The 16,537-nt window shown below is 60.5% G+C and overlaps 2 protein-coding genes across 2 annotated transcripts; both read left to right on the top strand.

Moving 5' to 3' along the window:
- The first annotated feature begins 674 nt into the window (after positions 1-674).
- On the top strand, positions 675-15,397 carry Scamp4 (secretory carrier membrane protein 4). Its single transcript, XM_003460849.5, has 7 exons — positions 675-818; positions 7,880-7,931; positions 9,406-9,534; positions 9,826-9,982; positions 10,967-11,068; positions 13,443-13,560; positions 14,214-15,397. The coding sequence occupies exons 2-7, from the start codon at positions 7,925-7,927 to the stop codon at positions 14,391-14,393; spliced, it is 693 nt and encodes a 230-aa protein (XP_003460897.1). The 5' UTR covers positions 675-818; positions 7,880-7,924; the 3' UTR covers positions 14,394-15,397.
- On the top strand, positions 747-7,266 carry Adat3 (adenosine deaminase tRNA specific 3). The gene is made up of 2 exons (XM_063228944.1): positions 747-818; positions 5,949-7,266. Exon 2 carries the CDS (start codon positions 5,971-5,973, stop codon positions 7,042-7,044), a length of 1,074 nt encoding a protein of 357 aa, XP_063085014.1. The 5' UTR covers positions 747-818; positions 5,949-5,970; the 3' UTR covers positions 7,045-7,266.
- Positions 15,398-16,537: the final 1,140 nt, after the last annotated feature.

Here is a 16,537-nt window from a genome sequence, read left to right as displayed (position 1 = left end):
CACGATTCCAGGAGGCTGAGGCAGGAGGCTCACCAGGAAGAGCCCAACCCAGGAAATTTAGCGAGACTGTTTCAAAATTTTAAAAGGGGGGGGGGCGGGGATGTAGCTCAGTGGTACAAGCAACTGCCTGGCACGCGCAAGGCCATGAGTTTGATGCCCAGTAGCAAAAAAATTTTAAAAACTAAACTAAAAGTGGTTGGCGGTGTTGCTCAGTGCTAAGGCCTGCCTTACCCCCCACCCCACTGGAAAAAAAGAAAGTCCCCATACACTGACAAATACGTATGGCAGTGACACATGGTACCCACAGAGGGTGGACATAATTCACTGGACTGGCACCTAAAATGTGCATGTCTCACCCAGCAGTCAAGAGGGCTTTTTTGCCTACTGGCCAGATGGGGAAACTGAGGCCTGGAGTGGGTCCAAATCCAGACCGCGTTCTCTTCCGACGCATTTCCATGGAGGAGTCTGAAAATGCGGCTCTTGCAGTGCCTGCAGACCGCTGTTGCGCCCCCTTCCCTCTGTTTCTCTGTTCTGCCGGTTTCCCAAAAGTCCTCTAGGTTCCAGGTTTCCCTTAGCCGCGGGCTGGGTCTCGAACCCGCGGTACACATCGCTGGATTACATCAATGACACAACCTCGCCTTCGCCGGGTCACGTGGGCGCCGGGCTGGACAGGAGCGCTCCGCAGCCGCGCGCGGTGCCTTTGGGAATTGTAGTTCTGGCCCTGCCTCCTTACACTCCCATCGTGCCCTGCGGCGCCAGGCGGGGCGAGCTGGTTGCTAGGTCTTGGTGAAGCGCAGCGCTCGCGCGAATCTCTCTAGGTGAGCGTCTCCCGAAATCTCAGGTTTTTGCATCCCAGCGTTCCACAGATAGGAAACAGGGATGGCGACGGGGGTCTGGGCGGTGACTGGCGAAAGGGACCGTTCGGGCACTGAGGGGTTGGCTTGGTCAGATTTGCGGGCGGGTGGGTGGGCATGCGCTTGCGCGTGATGTAGCCTTAACGCGCGTGCGCTGAGGCCTTTAGGACCCTTCTTTAAGGCCTGGCGTGTTTCTACGCATGCGCGTCCTCTGGCACTTTCTGGGGACCCCGTGCACCCCAGGTGTTTCCGGTGTCCCCAGTGGCTCCTCGCTGCCTGTCCGACTTTTTCGGGCTGCTAATTTAGCAGCTTCCTGATCTCGAAATTTCTTTTAGGAAGTCTCCTAATTTTTTTTTGTCTTTTTCATTTTTATCGGTACCAGGGATCGAACTCAAGACCGCAGCTTGCAAGGCAGGTGCTTATGCCGCTGAGCTAAATCCCCAGCCCCAGTCTCCTAATTTTTTAATAAGCCTATAAGTTGATTATCTTTGCAGATAGTTATTGTAAGTGTGAATTGTCAAGGACTTTTCTTTTGCAGTTCTAGTTACTGATTGCAGGGCCTTGAGGATGCTGGGCAAGCGCTCAACCATTTTAGCTACACCTACCATCTTTTTTATTTTTGGTGTTTTTTGTTGTTCTTTTGAGACAGAGTATCGTTATGCAGTTTAGGCTTGCCTTGAGCTCCTTTTGAAGCCCATGCTGGTCTCAAACTTGGAACGATCCTCCTGCCTCAGCCTCCTGAGTGCTGGCGTTACAGGCATGCACCACTACGCCCGGCGATCCTTTTAATAAAGCCGTGAGTCACTAAATTGTGCCGGCTCACCTTGAACTTGGGATCCTCTAGTCTCATCAGCCTTCCAAGTAGCTCAGGTTAAACTTGAGTTACAGGTGTGTGTCACTCGTGCGTCCCTTTGAGCCCTTTTCATAAGGTGACGTTGGGTGTCTACCACAGCACGCTCCAGGGGCTCCATCAGGTTCGAGTTCTGGCCAGGCGTGGCGGTTGTATGCCTTGTAATCCCGGCAGTCTGGGAGGCTGAGGCAGAAGAACTGAGAGTTTGAGACCAACCTTGGCTACTTGAGGAGACCAAATCTCAACGTAAAAAGTGAAAAGGCGTCGTCACTTACTGGGAAGAGATCTGGATTTAATCTCAGTACTACAATTTGTCTATATATACATATGCATATATATGTACATATATGTAATGCTTTTTGAGACAAGATTTTACTGTGCAGTTCAGGCTGGGCTTGAACTCACTTTGTAGCCCAGGCTAGCCTCAAACTCACAGTGATCCTCCTGCCTCAGCCTCCTGAGTGCTGGCATTAGAGGCTTGCAAAGCAGACCTGGATTACTGTTTTGTTTAAACAATCTTTTTTGTTTTGAATTTTCAAACTCTTTTCTGCATAGTTCAGGCGGCCCTTGAACTTGCCTTGTTTCCCAGAGTGGCCTCAAACTTGGGCTCTTCTCCATCACAGCCTCGGTGCTGGGACTACAGTTGTGTGTCATCAGCAGGCCTGGCTCTACAAATACTTCTCATGCATAAGGATTTTTTTTTTTTTTTTAAAACAAGGTCTTACTGTTCAGGCTGTTCTTGAACTCTGGGTAGCCCAGGCTGGCCTTGAAATGCATCGCAGTCCTCTTTTGGCTCAGTTTCCCGAATGCTGGAATTACAGGTGTGCAAAACCAGACCCTCCCCTCAAAGAACCATGCCTGACCTTTTTTTTTTTTTTTTTAATGCTTAAGTGTATCTTGAAGATTGTGTGGGATATATTTATACTAAAATAATTATTACTTATTTGAAATTCATATTCGGCAGGACAGCCTATGTCTTGTATGGTGATTGTCTTCACTGAGAAGCGTTCATGAAAAATGGGAATCCTGGGGCTGCTCCCACTCGGTGGGGCTGAGCCCTGGAAACTGCATTGGGCACAAGCATCCACTCGGGGTGTGAGGCGTGGGTGTCCCAGGCCTGGCACTGGTCTTTCCTTCTCCCCTCCTTCTAGGCACAGCCATGGGTCTTGGTCTCAGGGGAGTCCTCCTGAGATGCACCCTTTGTGCACCCCAAGAACTAAGGAGCTCATTTGTGGAACATATCTGAATCTTTTTAATCTTTTTTGAGACAGGGTCTCAGGACACGGTTTAGGCTGGCCTTGAACTCAGTAGTTGGCCCAGGCTGGCTTTGAACTCAAAGCAGTCCTCCTGCCTCAGCCTCCTGAGTGCTAAGATTACAACCATGCACCACATGCTGCAGCATCACCGATTCTGAAGGCAGTGTCCTGTCATACTTTGCCCCTTTCTGTTCCTGATCCCGTGTCAGTGGTCAGAGTCCCACTGTGTAGGAAGCCAAAGCCGGGGAGGGGGAGGACTGGTGCCTGAGAGCTCTGCACCAGGGAAGGGCCAAGCCGGACCCAGGTCCTCCGCAGCAGGACCAGTCGGTGGGTGCTGCCTGGCCAGACAGTGGGGTCCCAGCTGTGAGCCTTCACCTTGGTTTCCCAGGGACATCACCATGGCGGCTCACCCACTCCGAAAAGAAGAATAGATGCCACTTCCTGCCCTCCCCAGTGCCAGGCTGGGCTGGTGTACTCTGCCAACCCCAGGCCTACGGCCTCCTGCCCCCCTAGAGTTGGGGTAGAGACCCCCGGGAGGGACAGGGGTCCTAGGCCGCGGAAGGGAGTGGCTGCCAGAGTTTCCTGCTCCCTGAGGCAGCCCTTGGGCTGTGGCAGGTGGGGAAGGACCTGTTCTTGTCCTGGGACAGTCACCCCCCTAATTCCCAGGGGTCCCCCTGTGCCCATGGTCTTTGCAGCTGCCTCCTGACTTCTGAACGCCCTCCCAGGCCACTGTGTCCTGACGGCAGCCTCCCATGATATCGCCTGTTTTGTTTTTCTGCAGACAGAGGTCGTAGTCTTAGAGGGACAAATGAGGCTGTGTTTCTATTTGCTCTGGGGACAGTGCAGGTTTTGTGGCCCTGGCAGGCCTTGGGGGCTGCAGAATTGGCGGATGTATAGCTGGGGATCCAGCAAGCCACCAAGGCCTCCCCGGGACCCTTCCCTGACCTGGAGCCCTGGGCAGCAATCGCAGAGGTGGCTCAGGCCCCCACGGCAGACTGGGTGCCACATCGCCCATTCCGCTCTCACAGCTGAGATGACCAGGCCAAAGCCCTGTGGGTCCTCCATGGTGCCAGGCGGGGTTGTAAACCCATCACCCAGATCCTGGGACCGTCAAGGGCTGAGCCAGGTGGTACCCCTTCAGGAGGGGAGACCCGAGCTGGGAATTAATGGGCACATCCCATCCCTGTCCCCTGGAGGAGCAGTGGGCTCTGGGCGCTCAGCGTGTTTTGAGGTCATCAAGATACACTTTAATGGGGGCTGGGAATTTAGCTCAGTGGCATAAGCACCTGCCTTGTAAGCAGGCAGTCGTGAGTTCGATCCCCGGTACCGATAAAAAGGAAAAAGACAAAAAAAGATACACTTTAATGCCACCCGTAGTTTATCTCTAGGTAACTGTCAGGCAGCGCTGTCTGATGGAAACCTAAGAGCTGCAAAGTTAGTTTCTTACGTTTTGATGGCCATGTGGGTTGTGCTGGGTAACTGCTCCGCCACTGAGCAATCCCCCAGCCCTTTTTATTTTGAGACAGGATCCTGCTAAGTTGCCCAGGCTGGTCTCGAGCTCCCAGCTTGACTTGGCTTCCTAAGTGGCTGGGATACAGCTGTGCACCGCAGTACCTGGCAGTGTTAGGAAAACGTTAACCTGTGTTTCAGAAGACCGAAAGTGTTGAAATGCATTTTAATAAAATGCATCTTTTTTTTTCTGGCCATACTGAAGGTTGAACTGGGGGCCTTTATGCTAAGCTTTATCTCCAGCCTTTAGGTCCCCCCGCCCTGGTTTTTGTTTTTTTTGTTTTTTTTTCTGCGCAAAAGGATCTGGCTAAGTTCCCCAGAATGGACTTGAATGTGGGATCGATCCTCCTGACCTTTTAAAAAGTTTTATTTTCAGGCAGAGCCTCGCTAAGTCACTGACTAGCTCAGGTTATCTGCAGACCTGTGATCCTCCTGCCTCAGCCTCCCAGACGGCTGGGATGGCGTGTGTGTTACCACACAGAGCCAGCAGAGCTCTGAGCATATACATTCAAGACTGGCAGTGATGGGGGGCACTGTTCTGCTCAGGGTGGGGTGGGGTGTGCTGCTACACAACCAGCCCTCGGCTCATGGCCACCTCTGCTCAGGTCTTCAGGGTCCGTGAGCTGGTGGACTGTTTGTGGGGAGCCTCATGCCAGGCCGGGTTTGCACTTGGTGCCGGCCGTCCCCATGACAATTGTGATGGTCCGATGGGCGTTCTGTGACAGTGAGCCAGCTGGGGCAGATGTGGGCAGGGGCTGCACCCTGTCAGCTGAGCTGGCAGCTTTAGGCTGGCAAATTGGCACAGCCCCAGAAATCCAGGACCCACCAGTGGCACCCCCAGTCCTCTGTGTGCACCTGGCCTCTTGTTGGGCTTTCTGTCCCCCAGCCTGCTGCTCTTGTGGTCTGTGACCACAAGGGACTAAGGGTGTAAGGATGGAGTGCTTGCAGCCTCTCTGTGCACCATGAGGACAGTGACATGGCAGGTTTCCAGGGCATGTTCTCCCCCATCTGGCCTCTGCCACCTCCGAATTACAGGGCCACCTCAGGTGTGTGCTGCCCCCGTGCCCTGGAGCCTGGATCTGCAGTGGGTGGGCTGCGGCGGGCACAGGATCTGCGGCTGTGTTCCTTCTGGACCTTTGCGACATCGATACATGATGTGGCCAGGCGGTTCAGTGGTCAGCGCTCACCCAGCATGTGCAGGGCACTGGGTTTCATTCCTGGCGCTCAAAACTAAAACCTAACAAGCGGTATTCTTTTCGGTACAAGTGATGTCCCAGCTTTCTCCACGAGCCAGCAGAGACTTAGATTCTGCAAACTGGAGCTTAGTAGGATGTGGGCCAGAAGGGAGCCAGCTCTGGGCCACACCTAGGCTGGACTTACGGGCTGGGCTCTGGATCTGGCCTGCTCAGCCTCCCGGGACGGACTCCGCTGGCCCCTGCCCAACGGCATCCTGCTGCCATCGGTCTCTGTCTTCCACAGTCCCCGCCCTCCGAGGACAAGCATGGAGAGCATGGAGCCGATCCCGGGCCTCACGGAGCAGCAGGGTCCCGACAAGGCAGCTGGGAGGGCAGAGCAGGAGCCTGCGCCCTGGCAGGCCGTCCCCGTGCTGTCCGAGCAGCAGTCCGGGGCTGTGGAGCTGGTGTTGGCCTACGCTGCGCCCGTGCTCGACAAGCGCCAGACCTCTCGCCTCCTCCGGGAGGTGGCTGCCGTCCACCCGCTGCCCGCGCAGCCCCACCTCAAGCGGGTGCGCCCCCGGCCCGGTGCCCACGGCGCCCCTGCGCTGGAGCTGCTGCTGTGCCTGGCCGGCCCGGCCCCCGGCCCGCGCTCCCTGGCCGAGCTGCTCCCCGAGCCCTCTGTGGATCCCCACGGCCTGGGGCCTCCCTTTCTGGTCCCCGTGCCCGCCCGGCCGCCCCTTACCAGGGACCAGTTTGAGGAGGCCCGGACGCACTGGCCCACGGCCTTCCATGAGGACAAGCGAGTGACCAGCGCGCTGGCCGGGCAGCTCTTCTCTGCCGGGGAGCGAGTGGCTATGCAGGACCACATGGCTCGGGCGGTTCGCGCAGCCCGGCAGGCGCTGGCCCAGGGCTTCCGGGCCGTGGGGGCAGTGGTGGTGGACCCCGCCGAGGACCGCGTGCTGGCCACGGGCCATGACTGCCGCAGCGCCGCCAGCCCCCTGCTGCACGCCGTCATGGTGTGCATCGACCTCGTGGCCCAGGGCCAGGCCCGCGGCGCCTACGACCTCCGCGCCCACCCGACCTGCACCTTCTCCCCAGCCGCCGCCCCACCGGCCCGTGCAGGCGCCGTGCGCAAGCTGGAGGAGGAGGAAGACGAGGACGGCCAGCCCTACGTGTGCACCGGCTATGACCTGTACGTCACCCGGGAGCCCTGCGCCATGTGCGCCATGGCCCTGGTGCACTCCCGCATCCGGCGCGTCTTCTACGGGGCCGCCTCTCCCGACGGCGCCCTGGGCACCTGCTTCCGCGTCCACGCCCGGCCTGACCTCAACCACCGCTTCCAGGTGTTCCGCGGTGTCCTCGAGGACCAGTGTCGCCTGCTGGACCCCGACACGTCGTAGACTCCGCGGACCTTCTCTTCTGGACCTTCTGCGTGGCCCCAGGCCGCCCTGCAGGCTGCTGTCCTGTTCCTCAGTTTCGGGACACTGCCCTGCCGGGTCCCCACCTTCTCGCCGACAAGGGTTCCGCCGGGCAGGGTCGGTTCCTGCTTCGGAGCCCTCCCTCCGCCCCACTGTGTGTCGGAAGCAGTCCTGACCTGTGCCAATAAACCTTCCCCAACCCGAGCTGCTGTCTGTGTAGAGTTGCTAGCGTCTTTGGGGTCCCCCATGCAGCGCTGGGGCAGGCTGGGAGCGTGGGGGTAGGGTGGGGGTCCTCTGGGCTGAGCATGGACCCTCGTTCAGGGGTGTCCATGGAACAAGCGCATTTGAACACTGGCACTCTGGGCTCAGCTGACTCGGAGGCTTCTCCGTGGTCGTCCTACGGGTGACCTGAAGGGGCTATCATGAGTGTTGCCGGTGACCTGAAGGGGCTATCATGAGTGTTGCCGGACAGAGCTGGAACTGACAGTGGGGACCCTGAGCAGGGCCCCTGCTGACCAGACCCGCGCACCCTCTGGCCTGGGCGCTGATCACCAGGCCCCTCTGGGGATGGGAGTGGCTGCCCTGCTACCCTTCCCTTCCCTTCCCGCCAGGCTCAGAGGGGAAGTGTCATGTGACACCCCACTTCTGCCCGGGCCACCCTCTGAGCCAGCAGCTGAGCTAGAGGGTTTTTCCGGCAGAAGCCTGACGTTGCTCTGGAACGGGCTCTCTGGTCACTGAGGGTGGCCCCAGCCTGTGGCAGAGCATCGCATGGATCCCCCAGTGGCCACAGGGTCCCTGACATCCTCTCTCCTTCCAGGTGGCTTCGGGCTCCAGCACAGGTGCCAGGCCAGCCAAAGCAGACATGTCCGGTGAGTCCAGTGGGGCTGCCATCACCGAGGGTCTGCTGTGTGTCCCTGGGAGGTGTCCTCCAGTGGGGAGGGACAGCAGGGGCCACTTTCATCCTTAGCTCATGCATGACTTGACATAGTGGGTCCTGCGTTCTGGCATCCACAGGGTGGCTTCCATGTGCTCTTGTCTGCAAAGCTGCCGTACCAAAGGTGGCAGGAAGCTGGTAACAGGGCCATGGGTTCATGTTTATCTTCTGGGTTAGAAATCAGGTAAAGCAAGTGGCCTTGGAGGGTGATCCAGGGGCTGCGCCATAACTGCCTCAACTCCTGCCATCTCGTCCTCCCCTGTCTCCTCACCATTCCTGGACCTGTAGGATGCTTACCCCAGGGCCTTTGCACTGGCTGTGCCCAGGACCTGTGGTCTGCTGGGCTCCTCTCCCCACCCCGGCACATGGTGATCTGGAGCTGCCCCACTGGCCTCTTTCTAGCTGTTGGCATCTTTCAAGCAGTGGTTGTACAGGGTGTGTGTCTGTGGCTACCATTAGTTAACCTAGGCCATATTAGGGTGCAGTACCTTAACCGAGGGATGGATCTCAGTAAGAAGGGGGTCAGGGCAGGCAGAAACAGAGGCCCGAGCCACGAGCCATGAGCCAAGGTGCACCAGAGCCCCAGAAGCAGGAGGAGGCAGAAAGGGCTTCCCAGGAGCTGCACAGGGGCCTTGGCTGGCCACAGCTCTAGGCCTGGGCCTTCTGGGTTCTGCAGCAGAGAAGGTCCATTTCTGAGATTTCAGGCTGCTGGCATTTGAAGACCGCTCCAGGAGCCTGGTGCAGTGGTGACCTTCCACTTGCCAGACCCTTCGGGAGCGTGCTGAGGAATTGCCAGGTAATAAAATAACCAACAGAAGACTCGCCACACTTAGTGGCTTAAAACAACAAGATTTAAGCCAGGAAGGGCAGCCACGCCACACATCCCAGCTGCTCGGGAGGCTGAGGCAGGAGGACCCCTGGAAGCTCGAGGTCAGCCTGGGCTGTAAAGTGAGCTCATGTCCAGCCTGAACTGCATAGCAAGACCCTGTCTCAAAAAGACCAAAAAAATTTTTGTTGTTGTTGTTTTTGTTTAAGTAAGGCCGGTGTAGCTTAGTGGTAGAGGGTTGCCTAGTACGTCAGAGGCCCTGGACTTAATTCTCAGGAGTGAAGAGAAAAAAAATGGCAAACTTTGCCATCTTAGAATCTGAGAGTCAGAGGTCTGAAATGAGCCGCTGGGCTGAGTCCGGGCCTGGCCACAGGGCTGCCCCCTTACAAGGCTCCAGGGAGAGCCCAGGCACCCCCCCCCCCCCGGGCGCCCACAGCCCTTGGCTTGCGGCCCCTTCCTCCATCTGCAGAGCCCTCATTGCCGTGTCTCCCATCTCTCTCTGCCTCTCACCCCCCAACCCTCCTGGGCGTCCCCTCTTTGCCCATCCCGGCCGTGGGCCCATGGTGGGCTTTTCTCCCTGCAGGTAAGGAGAACAACTTCCCGCCTCTGCCGAGGTTCATCCCGCTGAAGCCCTGTTTCTACCAGGACTTCGCCGACGAGATCCCCGTCGAGCACCAGGTGCTGGTGAAGAGGATCTATCGGCTTTGGATGTGTGAGCCCTGGGCGTGGGGCTGCAGGGCGGGACACCGGGCCGGGGCCGCCCCGTCCTTGGGAGCCCAGCCGAACCCCATCTGTCCTGAGGCAGCAGGGTGCAGTGACCCTCAGGAGCCCCGAGGGTAATCTGAGCCCATCTGTGCTCCCTATGGCCACTGCGGCCACATCCTGAGCCTCCCCAGCTCCTCCTGAGGTCCCCAGGTGTCTCCTGAGCCCAGGAGGTGACCCTCGGGCCCGGCCAGCATCTTCAGTGGCAGCTGGCTCAGCCTCGCCTCCCTCCTCCCCCCAGTTTACTGTGTCACCCTCGCCATCAACCTCGTCGCCTGCCTGGCCTGGTGGATTGGCGGTGGCTCCGGGGCCAACTTCGGGCTGGCCTTTGTCTGGCTGCTGCTCTTCTCGCCCTGCAGCTACGTGTGCTGGTTCCGGCCCGTGTACAAGGCCTTCCGGTGGGTGTGGGCCTGGGGACTGGGTCACCGCTGCGTGCGCACTGTGTCCGGCCCAGTCATTAGCAATGGCTGGGTGTCACCTTGGGGGCTTCCTGGTCCCATGTGGCACTGGGGATGGAACCCAGGGCCGTTGCACTGAGCTCTTGTTACTTTTTGAGTCAGGGTCACTAAGTCACTGCATTGCCCAGGCTGGGCTCAAACTTGTGATCCTCCTGCCTCTGCCTCCCGAAGTGCTAAAGTGATGGCTGTGTGCTGCCGTCCCCGGCTTCTGGCTTTTTGTTGGTTTGTTTTTTGTCTTCTTGAGACTGGGTCTCACTATGCAGCTCAGGCTGGCCTTGAGCTCACTCTGGAGCCCAGGCTGGTCTCGAACTCACAGCGATCCTCCTGCCTCAGCCTCCCGCGTGCTGGGATGACAGGCATGCGCCACCCTCTGGATCGTCCAGGTGTTTGAAAGTTCCAGGGGCACCAGGGCCTCCCCCAGGGTGGCAGCATGGGCCTCCCTGTTGCGTCCACCCCATAGCCCCACACAGTCCCACCCCAGCTCCCCCACGCCACCCCTGGCCTGAGGCCCCAGCAGCATGGTGCAGTCAGCAGGTGGCTGGGTTGTGTGTCCGTCCATCCTGTGATGGACACGGGCCGTGAGTCATTGACAGCTGGCTGCCCACAGTCACTCGGGTCTCTCATGGTCACCCCCAGACTGACCCTGGGCCACAGACCAAGTGAGGGGGAAGGCGCTTGAGGGTTCCCGGAAGACAGGAAAGATGTGAATCACGGGGAACACCGGGCACAGGGCGCCGGGCACAGGGCCCTGGGCACCGAGCGCTCCCTGCCGCCCTGCTCTCCCCGCAGCCACCGCTCCAGGGTTCGAGGGTCCCAGGGGCTGCGCTGTCCGTCCAGAGGTGCAGTGACAGCCCGTCCTGCCCCTGGCCTGGTGCCCTCCTGTGCAGCCTCAGGCCATAAGCAGGTCTTTTTCTGTCCCCACAGAGCTGACAGTTCCTTCAATTTCATGGCCTTCTTCTTCATCTTCGGGGCCCAGTTTGTACTGACCGTCATCCAGGCTATCGGCTTCTCAGGATGGGGCGCGTGGTAAGCTCCGTCTCAGGGTGCCGTGGAGGGGTGCGGGTTGGCTACGGGAACGGGCGGGGGTGCAGCTCCGTCCCCAGTAGGAAAAGAAAGGACTGTAGCAGTGTGCCTGTGTCAGCCGTCCAGGCCAGGCCCGGGGCACACACCCAGGGCGGGCTATGGATTCGGGGTGCGGTGACCCGGGACCCTGTGGGACCTCAGCGCCTCAGCCCAGAGCGTCTGCGAGGACAGGAGGTTCACCTGTGTGCCAGGGGCTCCAGCCAGGTGGCCTGGCTGGGGGGAGCTGGAGAGCCCTGAGAGGATGCCACCTGTCACATGGTCCCTGATGGAAGCGTTCCTGTTGGGGGGTGCATACCCCCCACTTTCTGCTTCTTGGAGATCTCTGGGGCTGGTGGCAGATATGACCACCAACTGGATGACCCGAACTCAGGTCTGAAGGTCCGGGTTGTAAAGCAGGCCCAGCCTGCAGCCCATGGCTGACGGCCCCTCCACCATCTGCAGAGCTACAGTACAGCCTCTCAGGGGAACCCCAGGTGGTCAGGATGAGTCCTTCACGTTATCCCATCTGCAGAGTCCCTTTTGCCATGGAGGTGACATCTCCCGGGCCCCCAGGGATAAGTAATTGGACACCTTCAGAGAGCTGTCACCCAGCCAGCCCCACAAGTAGCATTGGGGGCTCTTGGTGTGAGGCGTGAGCTCAGGCTTGCTCAGGTCCCTTCCCGTGTCCCAGGCCGGGGGACTTTGGCAGCACTGAGGGGCTGCAGACGTCCGGCGCTGGGTGACTGTTTGGTTTTGTGTTTTGAGACAGGGTCTTACTGTTTAGTTCAGGTGCCTGTGAACTCACTGTGTAGCCCAGGCTGGCCTCAGTCTCACAGTGGTCCTCCTGCCTCAGCCTCCCAAGTGCTGGGTGTCCACTGCTGTGCCCAGTGTCTTGGGGTTGCGCCCATGAGCAGCAGTTCTATGTCCCTGTGCTTCTCACTCGCCCTTTCCCGTGGCTGCCACCTTCTGGGCCATGGTTCTTGCATCCTGTTGGTGCTTTCCTCTGGCTCCTGGGGCCACTGCTGGACTTGCTGGACCTGGGCTCAGCTCTTTGCCTATTTTTTTGTACCGGGACTCGAACTCAGGACCTTGTGCTGGCCAGGCAGGTGCTGTGATGCTGAACTACATCTCCAGCCCAGCTCTTTGCCTTGGAACTCTGGGTTTTGGTTCTGGGGTACAGAACCCAGCACCTCGCACTGCTAGCCCAACACGGAGCCCTACAGTGCTGTCCAGCACGTTCCACTGAGTCCAGGAAGCTCCCCGGCCCCAGGCCCGCCCTCCCGCCCTGCCGAGGGTACCCGTGTCTCTCCTGTGCCAATGAAGGCAGCAGCCTGGCTCATTTCTCCCAAGTCCTCAGTGACAAAGGTGGCCCGGGGGTATCACTGCATTCTTGGTGGAGGGCAAGGCCCCGCATTACTGGACTGGTCAGGCAGCAGGTTCCCCCTGCCTTGTGGAGTCCGGGGTCCCAACAGGCCTCCTCCCCTACCCCACTCCTGTGCCCCCGGGGGAGCAGATAGGGTGGGCTGGTGTGGTCACCCAGGGTGGCTGGGCCTAGTACACCTGGGTGCTGCCATGGAAGCCTGTGGAACCACTGGCACCTGGTTCTTTAGAGCATCGGGCTTTCTCTGAGAGGGGCACAGGGTGGACAGACAGCCTCGGCCTCGGATGAAGGCTCGAGCCTCCCCTACAGCCCACGGGGGAGGTGGCCCCAGGAGCACTGCAGAGGGTGGGGGCAGGACACCCCTGTCTGCTACACAGCCAGCTGGCCACGGGGGTCCTCATGGAGGCCCCGGGGATAGGACCTGACCGGAAGTGCATGGGAGCTCGTTGCTGGGCACTGCTCTGTGAATGTCCTAAGTCACTCAGAACAGACGAGCAGGGTCTCTGAGCAGGGTCAAGGTGGCTGGGCCGGGCAGGCCGAGGTCGGAGAGGCCCACGGGCCTCCCTCTGCAACTGGCTTGCGTGTCTCTCTATTATGGCTTTTTGGTTTTGGTGGCACTGGGGTTGAACTCGGGGCTCCCTGGCACTGAGCTGCATCTCCAGCCCTTGCTGGAACTTGCGTCCTCCCGCCTCAGCCTCCTGAGTGTGGGACCCTTCCAGTCTCTGACTGTCCCCTGCTGCCCCCTGTGCCAGAGCACAGGGTCCCCAGCCTTGGGCGCCTGGGTCATTCCTGGTTTCCCAGGGCTCCCGACAGTCACCGTGGCTCCGACCCACACATGTGGGGTGGGAGGAGCCAGCACCCCAGTCTTAGGTGGCTTTTGAGTCCTCCCACCTCAGCGTCCCCATGTGGCCGCCCAGGTCCCCATGCTGTGCGGCTAAGTGTGCTGTCCCCCCACAGTGGCTGGCTGGCGGCCGTCGGGTTCTTTGGCACCAGCGTGGGTGCTGCTGTGATCATGCTGCTGCCCGCAATACTCTTCTCCGTGTCGGCCGCCCTGATGGCCATCTCCATCGTGAAGGTGAGTGCCGGCCGGGCTCCCCGAGAGACGGGCTGGGACAGTGCCGAGGGCTGTCCCTGCAGCGGCTCCGTGGGGCACGCCTGGCCCTCTGCATCAGGCTCGCAGATTCCAGGAGCACTCGGACCCCGTGCTGCACCCATGGGTGAGGCCCGGGCGTGCGCCCTGGGCTGCAGGGTGGCCCTGTGCCATGCACTCTCCCAAAGGACGCACAGCGGGGCCTCAGTGAGGAGGGGTGGGGGCGGCAGCAGAGGTGCCCAGGGAGCCAGCATCCCTGCACCAGGCCTGGCCAGAGGACTGTTAGGGCACTGTCGCTCCTCCACGTGACCTGGTCACAGCAGCGGGGAAGGGTCCCAAGCTGGCTCGGGTCTCTGGAGTCGCCACCCACCCTACTCTTAATGGATTCCAGCATGGCCAACGCTGGGGGCAGGGACAGCGGCACTGCCTAGGTCAGGACTGACCAGTGACCCAACGTCCAGCACGTGCCTGGCCCAGAGCAGGAAGTGGCCGCTGCCACCCCCCTGTGTCGAGGGCCGTCCTGGAGCAGCCATGCGCCCCGCGTGGCCCCATCGCCAGCACCCTGCTGAGGGGAGGGCGGTGGCCTGAGCCCCCCCCCCAGCCCCACCACTCCCTCCACCTCCCCCCGCCTGCCACAGGTACACAGGATCTACCGCGGGGCGGGCGGAAGCTTCCAGAAGGCGCAGACAGAGTGGAACACAGGGGCCTGGCGGAACCCGCCGTCGCGGGAGACCCAGTTCAACAACTTCTCGGGGAACAGCCTGCCCGAGTACCCCACCGTGCCCAACTACCCGGCCAGTGGCAGCCAGTGGCCCTAGAGGGGTCAGACCAGCCCTGCGCCTGCCGGCCAGCCCTGCCCCTCCGCACCCACGGCCCCTGGTCCTTCAGGGCCTGAGCACCGCACTGGGGCTGCCCCCTCAGCAGGGGCCGGCACTGCCAGAGCCCGAGTTCATCTCATCCCGGGGCCACGGCCCGGCCGGGGGGCAGCTACGCCTTCATCTCCACCGCAGAGGGTGGCAGCCGCCTGTGCTGCCCGTCCCTGCAGCACTGAGGACTCGGGGGTCCTGGTGCCCAGCTCCGTGTCACCCCTTAGTTCCCCATCACCTGGGCTGGGGAGAAGCTGGCATCTTGTCACCCTCTGTCCCTCGTGCCCCATGGGGTGACGGCTCCCTGGATGGGGCTGTGGGGACAGCAGAGGCAGGTCCCCTGCCTGGCTGGGCTTCTTCCCTGCACTCCTGCCCCCTGGACAGCCCTGTTGGGACCCCGCTGTCCTGAGTTTCCTCCTGAGGCAGGCGGCCTTCCTCTCCTGGGACCAAGCTTCCGCCCCTCAAGACTCTGTCTGTGTTCTGAAGACTGGCCGAGCCCCGGTCAGGGTACCGTCCTGACCTGGAGCAGAGCAGCCTGCCTCAGCCACACGGTGGAGGGCGGCCAGGGCCCGGAGAGGCTCCCCTGGCTTCAGGGGTGCAGGGGGACGAGGAAGAGGACGGCCTTGTCCCCGGGGGGGACAGCCCTGTGCCACCGCAGAGCGGAGTCTGGCGGGCAGCACTGTTTACCTCCCCTGCCCCCGGCGCACTGTCCCGAGGGGCCCCCGCAGCTCCCTTAATGACGTTTGGGCCAAAATCGACTTTCCTGGGCGGCCTTTCCGTGCTGACGGCCAGGCCTCCCCAGGTCCTCTGCACCCAGCTGCCCGTGCCTGGCAGGAAACTCACAGGGAGGTGCCAGCCTGGGCCCCTGGCCACGGGTCCTGCCACCGCCTCAGGGCGCAGGGGGTTTTGTCAGCTGATGAAGATCTGGAAATAAATCTTTCATTCTGCACCAGTGAGCGGCGGGCTGCGTCTATGGTGCGTGTTGTCCCCTAGGCCATCCTGTGCAGTGGGTCCCAGTGCACGTGGCCGGTGTCCCGTCATCAGGGTGGCCCTGCAGTGCCCATCTCCATGACAGGCCCCTGCAGTCCACTTCCCCTTCGCCCTCTGCAGACTCTTAGCCCCAGATTCAGCCACCAGGGGGCACCGGTGGATCCCACAGGGCCTGGAGCCTGCTCTGCTCCCCCATGGCTCCCTGGTCCCCCCAGCACAGCTCCCTAGAGTTTACCTCATCCCAGCCACTCCGGATGCTGAGGCAGGAGGATTACAAGTTTAAGCCCAACCCAGGCACTTAGTGAGATCTTGTTTCAAAGTGAGAAAGGCTGGGGGTGTATCGGGTGCTCTGGGTTAGGGCTAAAGCCAAGAAAGAATCCCCACTCCTCGGGCACATCCCGACCCTTCCCCACCCCAGCCTCTTCTGTCCCCAGAGTCCTACCAGGAGCCCTGACTGCAGCCCCAGGTCGGTCCCTAAAAGGACCCCATGCCCCGCGGTGGGTCATTCCTGTGTGTCCCTCTGTAAACACCGCCGCTTCCTCGTGAGGGTCCCCGGTACCCCCAGCGCTGACCTGACAGGGCACCTGCAGGCCGCCTGAGCTGCAGCAGGAAGCACACATCACTGCTTTTGTGATCCCCGCCATGTAGGAGCTGAGGCCGGTGGGGAGGAGTTCCCGCCCAGCCCGGCAGCTTAGCGATGTATGGAGACCCCTCTGAAAAAGTAAACAGGGCTGGTATGGAGCCAAGGCTGAGGGCCCTGGACTCAATCCCAGTGCCCCCAGAACAGAACAGCACGGGCCAGGGATTTAGCTCAGCGGCAAAGCACCTGCCTGGCAGGCATGAGGTCCTGAGTTCAGATCCTGGTTCCCCCCAAAGAGAAACCAAACAGAACAGTAAACACCTCCCCGTAGGAACCCACCCTTCTGAGCACCTTTCTGGGCTGGTTTTATGGAATGAGTCCCCAGAGTAAGTTTCTGACGCCAGGTCCTGGGCATGCTAGGGACACTGGGCCTCCCCCATGGGTAAGAGAGGAAACTGAGGCACCAACGTGCATCCCCAGGAAGGCCACCAGGAAGCAGAAGCAAGGGTCTGGGCTGCTGCCCACG

Source organism: Cavia porcellus, unplaced genomic scaffold (assembly GCF_034190915.1).
Source record: "Cavia porcellus strain 051 isolate PalLab524CR breed Dunkin Hartley unplaced genomic scaffold, mCavPor4.1 scaffold_17, whole genome shotgun sequence".
In the NCBI taxonomy this organism is placed as follows: domain Eukaryota; kingdom Metazoa; phylum Chordata; class Mammalia; order Rodentia; family Caviidae; genus Cavia; species Cavia porcellus.
The sequence above is the reverse complement of the archived record's forward strand: the minus strand, read 5'-3'. Positions and strand labels throughout refer to the sequence as shown.